Raw genomic sequence first — 11,572 nt, forward strand, 5'->3', positions numbered from 1 at the left:
TCTTTTACTGTATTCTTTTGTGACTTCCCCTTACCTATGGGGGCCAGAATCTGAACCTGAAAGCTCCTGTTCTGTGACAGAAATCTGCTGCACTGTGAGATTTTGGAAATACTGCTTAAGGAAGTATCCAGACACTAATTCTGTGTGATGCTGAAACAATTACTCACTTCATCTGTCCAGCAAGGGAGTTGGAGGCAACAAGCGAAGGACCCGAATGCAGAACGTCCAGGCAGACAGAAACAGTTAAGTGATTTATTGACAAAAGAAGATGACACAGAAGCTTACTGGCATGGGCAGAAAGTCCAAACAGGAAGTACTGTAACAGGGAGTCCACGGATAAACCGGAATGGGGCAGGAAAACGCTGAGGCAGGCAGATACAGATTCCAGTTAGGTTCAAGTTCAGGTTCAGATGGCTGGAAATGGGCTGGTAGATATACAGAAAGGCTGATTATGGAAATGGAAGCAGGTGAGTGTGTGGGCGGGGAAGGTCATGTGATAGAAGAGGTGGGAAAGGGGCTGGATCTGAAATGACGGAACTCCAGCGAAATGTGATCCCATCAGCTACTTCAACTTTTTATGTCTTCCTTTGCTGGCCACTGCTTTTTGATTGTTCATGTTTCTGGATAGTTCTGGTAGTCCATGTTTTCTGGATGTGATTTAATTGTCCACACATCCCAGCCTCAACATGATGGCTGCATGGTCGCTCCTCAAGAACACAGGCAGCGCCACACAGCAGCTGAGCAGATGCAGTGATCCACAGCAGGAGTGGGACAACACCTCTCATTTCCACCATCACACCAGTCCTTATTCAGTGTAAAGCTTTCAGCTCCTCTCTGTCTCTCACCAGAGCCCTCTGCCCTGTCAGATCAGCATGTAGGAAAGGGCCTGGTTGAAAAAATGTAAAATATTATCCGGTTTCTGCTTTTCAAAATGTGTTGACTTGCTACTTTTTTCTATTAATTATGAATGTAAATGGAATATATTTCAGTTTTGAGTTGTCGGTTGCACAAAACATTTAAAATGTTTCCTTCAGCTTTAAGAATCTGTGTGTCATGCACTCACTGCTGTGCATCCAGGGGAGGAAGCCCTTTTTCATTCTCATTCCTGACATTGAGCCTGTGCAGACGACTGACAGACACCTGTCAGAGACAGACGGACAGTGTTGAGTTTCCTGCGCGACCGGTGCTGCCTGCTGTTAATCATACTGGTTCCACTGAAGTCTACAACAATACAGATGTCTGCGTACCTCTGCTGCTGAAACAGCTCGGACCTCCAGACTCCAGCAATAAGCCAGCGCTGCTCCATCCCGCCAAAGCAATAAGCTAAACACATCTCCCCTCGGAGCCTCATGCCTTAAAACCAATAAACCAAGAGCAAAGCATAATGAAATGGGCGATTCAGGGAGAGCATAAGCCCGAGTCCACAATCAATAAAGAGGAGAGACGCTTTTTCTCCTGACTTAAGTATTTGCAGTCGGGCACTCTAAACTTTGGAGGAGCCTGCCCGGGGAAAAACGATTGGTAAGAAGTGCTCCCTCTTTTATAACTCTGCACCTTCTTTTATTTGCATTTAAAGTGGTAATGTCAGTGTCTTATGTTATTTTTTACTTTGCCTCCATTTTTTCTGCGATGGGCGCCGCTGCTGTTCCTGCACTGAACTCCCAGGAGATCATTTGTCAGTCAAACACTGAGGCTACTCCTCATTTCTGTGATGCAGTTCCTGCTCGAGTCATTTTAAGTTTTCACAGCTCTTCACTACAGCGTCTCGAGGACCTAGACCTGGAAGTTTTACCTTTGTAGGATCAAGAGCAAAATAATAAATTAAAATCAGAAACATAAGGTGTTAAAGAGAAGAAAGTTAAATATAAATTCAAATTAATGAGATAAATACATGTGAATTGAAGCCTGGTTGGCTGTTGGCATCGTACGTTTTTGCAAACCATGAATACGTTTGCACTTTACCTACTGTTCATATCAGTGTTTCTAAAGTGACGAAATATATGAGCTGACTGTCGACAGGAGGTGGATGGATGGCGTACACAGAGGTGAGGCACCTGCCACTGTTTGAGACCAACAAACAAAGAAAGCAGTCGTGTTTTAATGAGTCATTGCTGCGTTTCCAGCTACTTTTAAACACAAGAGTTAAGATGTACAATAACACCAACATCATTATATATATTCTTATAATCAAATATTCCTCACAAACACAGTTTTGGTTTTTGTAAAAGGCTCAGTAATTCCCTAAAACAGCTGGCCACTTTAGATTTTAACAAATGTCACTCAGACTGAAGGAAAGAGTGCATTTGTTGGGAACTGTTTTCAGCGGTGGATTAATCCACATTTGGTGCTCGAGTGAGTGTTTGTGGCAGCAGGATGGTGTATGTGGGAGTGAGTCAAAATAAACTACAGTGTGTGTGTTCATGGTAATAAAGAAACATGTCACCCAGTGCAACAGTGTGTCTGATTGATGCGTTTATTGGACAACAATGGAGCTCTATGGAACAAAGGAAGAAGAAATAACAGGCTTTGGAGAGACAAACTGTTCTTGTAAGTAGAATCAGTTCAGTGCTGGTGTAAGACTCAGACTTATCCTTTTAAATACCAAAAGTTGTTAGATGAATAAAAGATAAATAAAATTCAAAGAGTTTGAATTGTCTTTTGTACTTACCTACATTTATCTGACAGCTGCAGTTACCAGTCACTTTATTAGGTACACCTGTTCAACTGCTTGTTAACACAAATAGCTATTAAGTCAATCACGTGGCAACAACTCAATACATTTAGTCATGTAGACATGGTGAAGACGAGCTGCTGAAGTTCAAACTGAGCATCAGAATGAGGAAGAAAGGTGATTTTAGTGACTTTGAATGTGGCATGGTTGTTGGTATTTACTGGGATTTTCAGCACAACCATCTCTAGGGTTTACAGAGGATGGTCCCAAAAAGAGAAAATATCCAGGAGGCCAAAATGCCTTGTTGATGCCAGAGGTCAGAGGAGAATGGCCAGACTGGTTCAAGATGATAGAAAGGCAACAGGAAGTCAAATAAGCACTGGTTCCAACCAAGGTGTGCAGAAGACCATCTCTGAAGCAACAACACCTTGTCCAACCTTGAAGCAGATGGGCTACAGCAGCAGAAGACCACACCAGGTGCCACTCCTGCCAGCTAACAACAGGAAACTGAGGCTACAGTTCACACAGGCTCACCAAAACTGGACAATAGAAGATTGGAAAAACCACATCCAGATGGAAGCATGGATCCATCCTGCCTTGTATAGGGTGACCATATTTTGATTTCCAAAAAAGAGGACACTCGGCCCGGCCATGACATAGCATACTCGCAGTTTACTCAAAGATGCCTTATAATTTTAATATATTTAAAATGTATATGTATGGATAGAAAATTCAGTTATATTATAAATTAATATCTCTCAAAGACAGAAATTCAGATAGGCCTCTATAGGGGACACATACACACACTAGAGTGTAGCGATCCGAGCCCGACGGTACCCGACTGGTCGGCCGGGTTTGGTCACAAATGTAGCTATAAATTGTATTCGGGCTCTGGTTGGATTCGGTCAGCTTTCAGTGAAAATGTAGTGTAAAAATAAATAAAATCCTATTGTCTGTCCTGTTTATTGCTTGGGCACTGTTATTTACGTGACAACACCTGGGGTCCGTTTCACAAAGCAGGTTCAACAAACTCTGAGTCTAATTCTGAACTCTGAGTTGATCTACTCTGAGATAGGAAACTCTGAGTTTCCGGTTCCAGAACAGCTGATTTGAATCAGTTTAATCAACTCAGAGTAGTTTCACCTGGAGTTAAGCGCGTGCACCACAATTATAAAAAGCATCAGCATCAATGGAGCCCCGATTCGACGAGTCACCATGGCAACGGGGAAGAGGAGGGCAGCGTTTTTCACCCCACTGGAATTAGAGATATTAATGCGGTCATACGGCGACTTTGAACATGTTTTCATGTAGTCCTTTGCAATCACAATAATATTACAGGGGAAAACTGCTTGAATGGTAGCCTATTAATTTATTTCATTTAGGTGCAATCCCGCGGGGGAGAAGCGCACTTGGCAGCAGCTTAGGATGAAGTATAAAAACATTGTTCAAACAGGTAAGACCTCGGCATAATCTCATGGGGGTACCTCATTTAGATCATGTTTCACATTGTAAAGTAAATATTAAGTGGCTGTTTGACTGTGCGGTTGTTTTATCCCCAACATAATGCTGTTTTCACACACATAAATGTCTTCTCATCTGTATCATGTTCTGTTAAATAATTAAGCCTATTTAAACTAACACAGACTTCTACTCAGCCAACAGAAAGAAGGCAGATGCCCGCAAAACGGGTGGTGGCCCAGCACCGCCACCTCTAACGGAGGCAGAGGAGCTGGCCCTAAGCCAGAATGTAGGAAGGCCAGTGGCTGAGGGAATCCCTGGAGGGAGCTCATCCTCTGAGCCCACCCCCCAAGACACAAGTGCCTTTATAAAATGTAATATGCCTAGGCCTATATATCTTTTTTGTTGAGCCTATTCATACAAATATTTATTTCCCTTTCATGTCTTTTTTTTTCTTTTGTCCCAACAGATTCTGATGGTGCCATCTGCCTGGTGGAGCCCCCTCACGCCACAACAGACCTTGTAAATGTAAGTAGGCAATACTCCAAAGATGTTGCCAAATGGTAGTTTAAGTATACTGAAACATATCACTCATCTAGAATGAAGAGGATGAGGAAACTATGTCTGCTGCCTTTACAGAGGGGGATCCAGAAAGGCCTATAGAGGTAACATCTTGATATGTTACTGATAGTTCTCTTCCCATTCACATTTCTTACCATTCTGGTGGAATATGGAGTGTGACATTTAGCCTACACTGAAGTATTAACACATTCTCATCAACAGAGCATGGCTGGGCAGCAGCAGGAGGGTCCCTCAATTTCCAATGCACAGATTGACACAGTGAGATAGATGTTCAGTAAACACCAGAGGTTCATTCTGTGGAATTCATGTGCAACTGTATAATTTAATGTCCTCCTTATGTATTCCCAGTTACCAGTAAAAGAAGTGTACAAGATTCACCTGCTGAGAAAAATACAAAAAACAGACAAAGAAATGCTATACTTGGACCACCAGATTAGGAGGACAGATCTGGAAATTGAAATACTGGAGCACAAGTTAGAGGTAGGTGCATGGTCACAGATGAATTATGTTAATTATGTTAACTATTGGAACATTAACTAAACTAGCTTTTGTATTTTTAGGCAATAAAGAAGACCAAATGAAATGTGTTTTATGTCTTTATTTGACTGCTGTGGTGGTGGTGATGATGGTGACTTAAACTCTAAAGTGATTATGGCACATGGTGTCTCTGACTGCTCTGCCGTCCTGGATAGCTGGCAGGTGGATGGGACCATCATCAGGGTCTTCAATTTGTAGGGCAGGGTGTTGCTCTCCTCTAATAGTGGCAATATTATGAAGAACAACACATGCCACAATAATATCACAGGCCCTCTCAGGGGTCACCCTGAGGTGACGTAGGCACTGGAAACGGGCTTTCAGTAGGCCTATGGTCATCTCCACCCGGGCTCTCGTCCTGCAGTGAGCCCGGTTGAAGTTCTGTTGGGGGCCTGGTTCAGGGTCAGGGTAAGGGGTCAGCAGCCTAGGTTGGCATGGGTAACCCCTGTCACCCAGCAGAAGGCCATCAAACTCTCCTGTAATTTATAATGGTTACATTAGAGTGCATTAAAGGAGGGAGACAAGTGAATTATATTGTGCAAATCTTTAGGCTGCTTACCACGTTGCAGTCTGTTGCTCAGATTAGACTCGCGATATATCCTCGAGTCATGAACAGACCCAGGCCACTTGGCCTCCACATTGGAAATGATGTGGGCTGCATCACATATGATCTTGACAGTGCAGAGAATGCCGGATGTCAGTTGAACTATGATGCAGGCTTTAACATTTTGAAACCGTAGTCAATCTAGCCTACATGTACCTGCACATTTATGCTGTGAATGGACTTCCTATTCACATAATCGGCTTCATTATGTGAGGGAGCCGTGATGGGAATGTGTGTGCCATCTATGCAGCCAATCACACTGGGAAATCCTAAAAGAAATTAAAATTAATAATCCCAGTCTGAGGTTGCAGCACTGACATTATGTCATTAACAGAATAAATTTAAAATTAATGTAACAGATCTCTACATCATTCACCTGCAATCCTGTGGAACTCCTCCTTGATGGCTCTGACAGGTTTATGTCCAGGGAAAATGACAAAGATGGGTAAAAGCCGTTTCAGGGAGAGGCACACTTTTCTGACCGCCCTGCATACAGTTGCCTTACTCAAGTGCTCTGCATCTCCGACATTGTACAAAAAACTTCCATTTGCAAAGAAACGCAGGGCAACACACAATATCTGCTGGGATGTGAGAGCATGACTACGACTGGTAATGTTGCAAATGTAAGGACGGATTAGGTTGTGTATGTAGATGATGGACTGTGACGTGAAACGGTACAGCTCAAAAAGATAATTGTCTGGAAATGCTAGAACATCTATGCGCAGTCTGATAACCATCTCCCGACGAATATTTAATTCTCTGCGCAGTAATGCTGCACCTTCATCCACTGGATTGTTATCAAAAGGACATGCCATGGTCGTTTTTTTAATGATTTTTTTAAAGGACAGACGGCAGGACTAGGCTACGCCAAAACTCGCCCGCTGACTGACTGAATGAGGAAATCAAATAGAGTGTGTGGTTCTAAAAGAGGGCGGAGACAGAGAGAAACTCGAGGTTCATTGAGAAAAACCTGGTCCCGACCAGGTTAGGTTCATAGAGTCTGTTACTATGGTAACTGACCGAGAGCTGACCCGCCTCCGCCTTGATTAAACGCTGAAAATAAAATAAAAGAGGGAGACAGGTTTTTCCTATTTTATCTTATTTTGTTTTATGTCTCCCTCTCCTCTCGCTGGAACCATCGGACCTCCCACCTCCCGTCTCAAACACGGAGGTCTCCCTCTCTGCTGAGCACGCCAGGCCTGTTAAACAGCCTGTAACCGTAACCACTGTGTGACACAAACTCAGTGCTTTGGTCATTAAATAATGTCGGGCTCGGTTCAGGTTCGGACAGAAATATGCAGCCCGTGTGTACACACACACACACACACACACACACACACACACACAAACACACGGAAAACCGGACATTATCATCAGTTTATAAAAATCCCCCGGACGCCCCGAACGGGACGTGAAAAGTGGACATGTCCGGGCAAAAGAGGACGTTTGGGCAGCCTAGCCTTGTATCAACGCTTCAGGCTGCTGCTGGTGGTGTAATGGTGTGGGGGAGATTTTCTTAGTACCAGCTGAGCATGGTTTAAACACCACAGCCTACCTGAGTATTGTTGCTGACCGTGTCCATCCCTTTATGACCACAGTGTACCCATCTTCTGATGGCTACTTCCAGCAGGATAACGCACCATGTCACAAAGCTCACATCATCTCAAACATGACAATGAGTTCACTGTACTCCAATGGCCTCCACAGTCACCAGATCTCAGTCCAATAGAGCACCTTTGGGATGTGCTGGAACGGGAGATTCTCATCATGGATGTGCAGCCGACAAATCTGCAGCAACTGTGTGATGTCATCATGTCAATATGGACCAACATCTCTGAGGAATGTTTCCAGCACCTTGTTGAGTCTGTGACACCAAGAATTAAAAAGGGGGTCCAACCTGGTACTAGCAAGGTGTACCTAATAAAGTGGCTGGTGAGTGTATTTAAACCAGAGTAATATATACGAAGAGAGTAAACTCCTCAACAATTTGTGAACTGGATAAAATAAGCTCCACCTCCATCAACAGCATTATAACGTTCTTTAAACATGCATTATCGTTCATCAATAATTTCACACTGACAAAGGCCATTATTGTAAAGTAAATACTCTTATTTTAAGTCGCATTTTGATGTTCACTACTTACTTTCGTTAAAGTAAAATCTTGAATAAATATTCTTACATTGAGATATTGCTTCTTTCACCTCAGTGCAGGATATGTTCACTTCTTCCCTCAACAGGTTGTCAAGAGATCTCACAAATCAAATGAGATTAATAAAACAGCTTGGCAGGTTATGTTTTCGGCTCACTATATTTTTTTATTGCCCATACAAAATGAAATGTGTTGAGTGGATTAGAAATATCAGCTATAACACACAATGAAACAACCAAATAAAACATAATGAGGCAGAGAGATAAGGCTTCCAGGTGGAGCCACATTCGAATCCACCACCAGGTAGAATCCAGCTGTCTGAGAGACACACACAGCTGAACTGAGCACGTGCCACTCAGTCAGGAAAGACACATTCAGCCACACCAACACCCGTACAGACTGCAGACAGTGAGACAGCATACATGTAGGTGCAGTGATGCTGAAAGGGAAGAAACCTCTGTAGGTCCCAAAGGCAAGTTTGTCTTTTCTTGCTTCTTATAGAAAAATAGAAGGAATAAACATGAGAAATACTGGCAACAAGATGACTGGGCTTTGTTTAAGATGCAGTTCCTCTAATGGCCACTAGATGCTGACTGAGTGGGAGAGGCTTCATGCCCATCCAGTCTACATGTGCTTTGTAGACTTGGAGAAGGCTTATGACCATATCGTAAGGGGAGTTTTGTGGGGGGCACTGTGGGAATACAGGGTACCAGGGTTGCTGCCATGAGCCATCCGGTCCTGGTATAACCAAAGTAAGATCTGTGTCTGCACACTTGGCACAAAGTCAAACACGTTCTTGGTGGGTGTTGGCCTTTGCCAGGGTTGTCCCCTGCCTCCGATTCTATTCGTGATATTCATGGACAGGATCTCTTTGATTTACTGGTCCATCTACGTCCCAACCCTCACCTAAGGTCATGAGCTCTGGGTAGTGACAGAAAGAATGAGGTCGTGGATACAAGCGGCCGAAATGAGTTTCCTCTGTGGGGTGTCTGGGCTCAGCCTTAGGGATAGGGTGAGGAGCTCAGACATCCAGAGGGAGCTTGGAGTAGAGCCGCTGCTCTTTCGTGTTGAAAGGGGTCAGTTAAGGTGGTTCAGGCAAAGAGGCAAAGTCTCTTGCGGACACAAGAAGCACAACCTCTCACAGATATTTGTGGCAGCTTTGGTCGCTCTAGTCGCTCATGATGTGAATCATCGAACGTTCGATCGTGCTTGTCAATTTTAAAAGGAGCCTCAAAGCGGACTACTGGCTTGAAAGCAGTGTAGTTGCTGCTTGCTGTTGTCCAGTCAAAAAGCACAAATCTATGTTGAAAAAATGCTTTGCAGTATGTCATCCCATCCAAACCAAGCAAGGAAGACTTGCACGCTACGTCGCAACATTAGCCTGTAATTTTCTCCTCTATTACAAACATTACACACTTTAAAACTCACCAGACCAACCAACTACCTCCGTGACGCAGTCCCAAGCCTCATTCTTTTTATTTTGGTCTCTGTAACCGAACAGCAACACATTATAAAGGACTGAGTGGGTGCGAACGCAAGTAATCAACTTCTCAATATCCATTGTCGGAACAAGTGTGCCAAAGCTACATGGCTTGTTATCTGGGATCCGCTTCATCAAAGCACGTCAGTATTCTGATTGGTTGTCGCCGAACCGCGTCAGAGCTCATTACCATAAAGTTAAATGAGTTGTAACTCCCCTCTGGACCCGCTCCAGTCGCTGTGGTCGCCCAAGACGCGTGGCTCTCATTGAAAATGAATGACTTCCGCCATTTTGGAAGCTCTGGTCGTTGTTGGTTTGAACGTACAGCTAGAAGTGTTCCAGGCACATCCCACTGGTAGGAGGCCCCGGGGCAGACCCAGAACACACTGGAAGGATTATATATCTTATCTGGCCTGAGAACACCTCAGGTCCGCCAGGAGGGGCTGGAAAACGTTGTTGGGGAGAGGGACATCTGGAATACTTTGCTTTAGGGCTGTAGTCAACCAAAGAAAATCTTGGTCGACTAAAGTTACACATAATCTTCAACTAATCGATTAATCGTGGGAAAAAAAATCTGCATGTTATTTTTACTTGTGTGGTGTGTCTGTGTCACTCTGCAGTTATGCCTCCAAAACACTAGTTGGCAGTGGAGGACTGTGTTAAGTGCTGTAAAGTTTAGTTCAAATCAAACTTTATTTATATCCACCTTATTTTCAAACACGGAAGTAAATAGTGATCAACTTCCGTTTTTTTGTGTGTGACTTCCGGTCAGCCGCTTTCCCTCATGCTTTCCCTTACCGGAGCTAACGGTGCAAGCTAATTTTTTTTCAATTTTCAGTTGTTTATGTTAGTCAATCAGTTAGTTAGTTAGTTAGTCTGTGTATTTTGTATAGATAACTGTGCCCACGTTTCCGTTATAACGGAAATTTATTCCCTCTAAACGCAAATAAATCGCATGTCAATCATAAACTATGAACCGAAAAAGCACAGTCTATCCCGAGTGAGACAAACTGCTTGATCCCCGTCTCCAGTGTACCAGCAGAGAACCTGCAGAACCGAATCAGCGAAAAAACATTCTTGTGAGTTTAGTGAGTTATTACAGACACGGCTAACGGCTAACAGCTAACGGTTAGCCCAGCCAATCTACGATAACCATGTTATTAATTACACACAGAGAAAATACTAATGTTTGTTCAGTCATTGTGTTTATAGACTTTACAAACATCAGATTAGTCTAAACGGTGATATAGTGACGTGAAAAATGTGATATATACATATATATAGCTAAACTCAGCAAGGTAAACAACAAGGCGATTCCCATTTACACAGTGGTAAGAGTGCTGGACCGGAAGTGTCGCACAAAAAAACGGAAGCTGGCTGCGTTCTGTTTTGCCTCCGTGTTTCCGTGAAAAATAAGGTGGATAGTTGATTCAAAACACACATTAAACACAAGTACGCAAATCAGCTTCACTATAAATCGCAGAACTGACAGACACTTGTCTTTATCTGGACACATTTCCCCCACCAATACAACATGCTAACGTTATTAGCACAAGTCTAAGTAATTTTACATTGTATAAATTAGCCTAGCGTCTAGCGGTCTTTCCCTCTTCTCATATAAAACCAGGGACAACAGCAACATGTAACAAAGGTAACGGCACATAGTTTGGCTCCAGTACAACTCACAAGGTTCACCTACAAAACAACTGTCTTATACTAAACACATTTTCCAAGCAAATATAACATGCTAAAGTTATTAGCGCCAGCATATGGCATTTTACAAGGTATAAATTAGCCTAGCGATGAGTGGAGATTTCCTCTGCTCATATGAAGCCAGGATAAATCACACACAAGACTTAAAATGCTATTTTAGTGGAGGCTTTACTGTCTTCACAATTTATTGTTTCTTATCTGTGAAATACAAGTAAATATAAGCTTTGTTTCCACTGAGGGAAATGGTTTCAGCTGACAGAAACAGACAGGAGGTCTGCGTCACTGCGACGCTGAGCGTGAGGGTGGGCGAGTTCAACTTTCTGTCAACAACGAGGGTGTTTTGAAAACACCCCCATTTTCACTGATAACTTAGCCTGTCCC

The 11,572-nt window shown here is 43.3% G+C and overlaps 1 protein-coding gene across 1 annotated transcript; it reads right to left on the bottom strand.

The window, feature by feature from the left end:
• Positions 1-5,344: 5,344 nt before the first annotated feature.
• On the bottom strand, positions 5,345-6,664 carry LOC125891622 (putative nuclease HARBI1). Its single transcript, XM_049581001.1, has 4 exons — positions 6,226-6,664; positions 6,006-6,118; positions 5,805-5,916; positions 5,345-5,721 (listed from the first exon to the last, which is right to left on the bottom strand). The coding sequence occupies exons 1-4, from the start codon at positions 6,662-6,664 to the stop codon at positions 5,345-5,347; spliced, it is 1,041 nt and encodes a 346-aa protein (XP_049436958.1).
• Between the last annotated feature and the right edge of the window lie 4,908 nt (positions 6,665-11,572).

Source organism: Epinephelus fuscoguttatus, linkage group LG7 (assembly GCF_011397635.1).
Source record: "Epinephelus fuscoguttatus linkage group LG7, E.fuscoguttatus.final_Chr_v1".
In the NCBI taxonomy this organism is placed as follows: Eukaryota; Metazoa; Chordata; class Actinopteri; order Perciformes; family Serranidae; genus Epinephelus; species Epinephelus fuscoguttatus.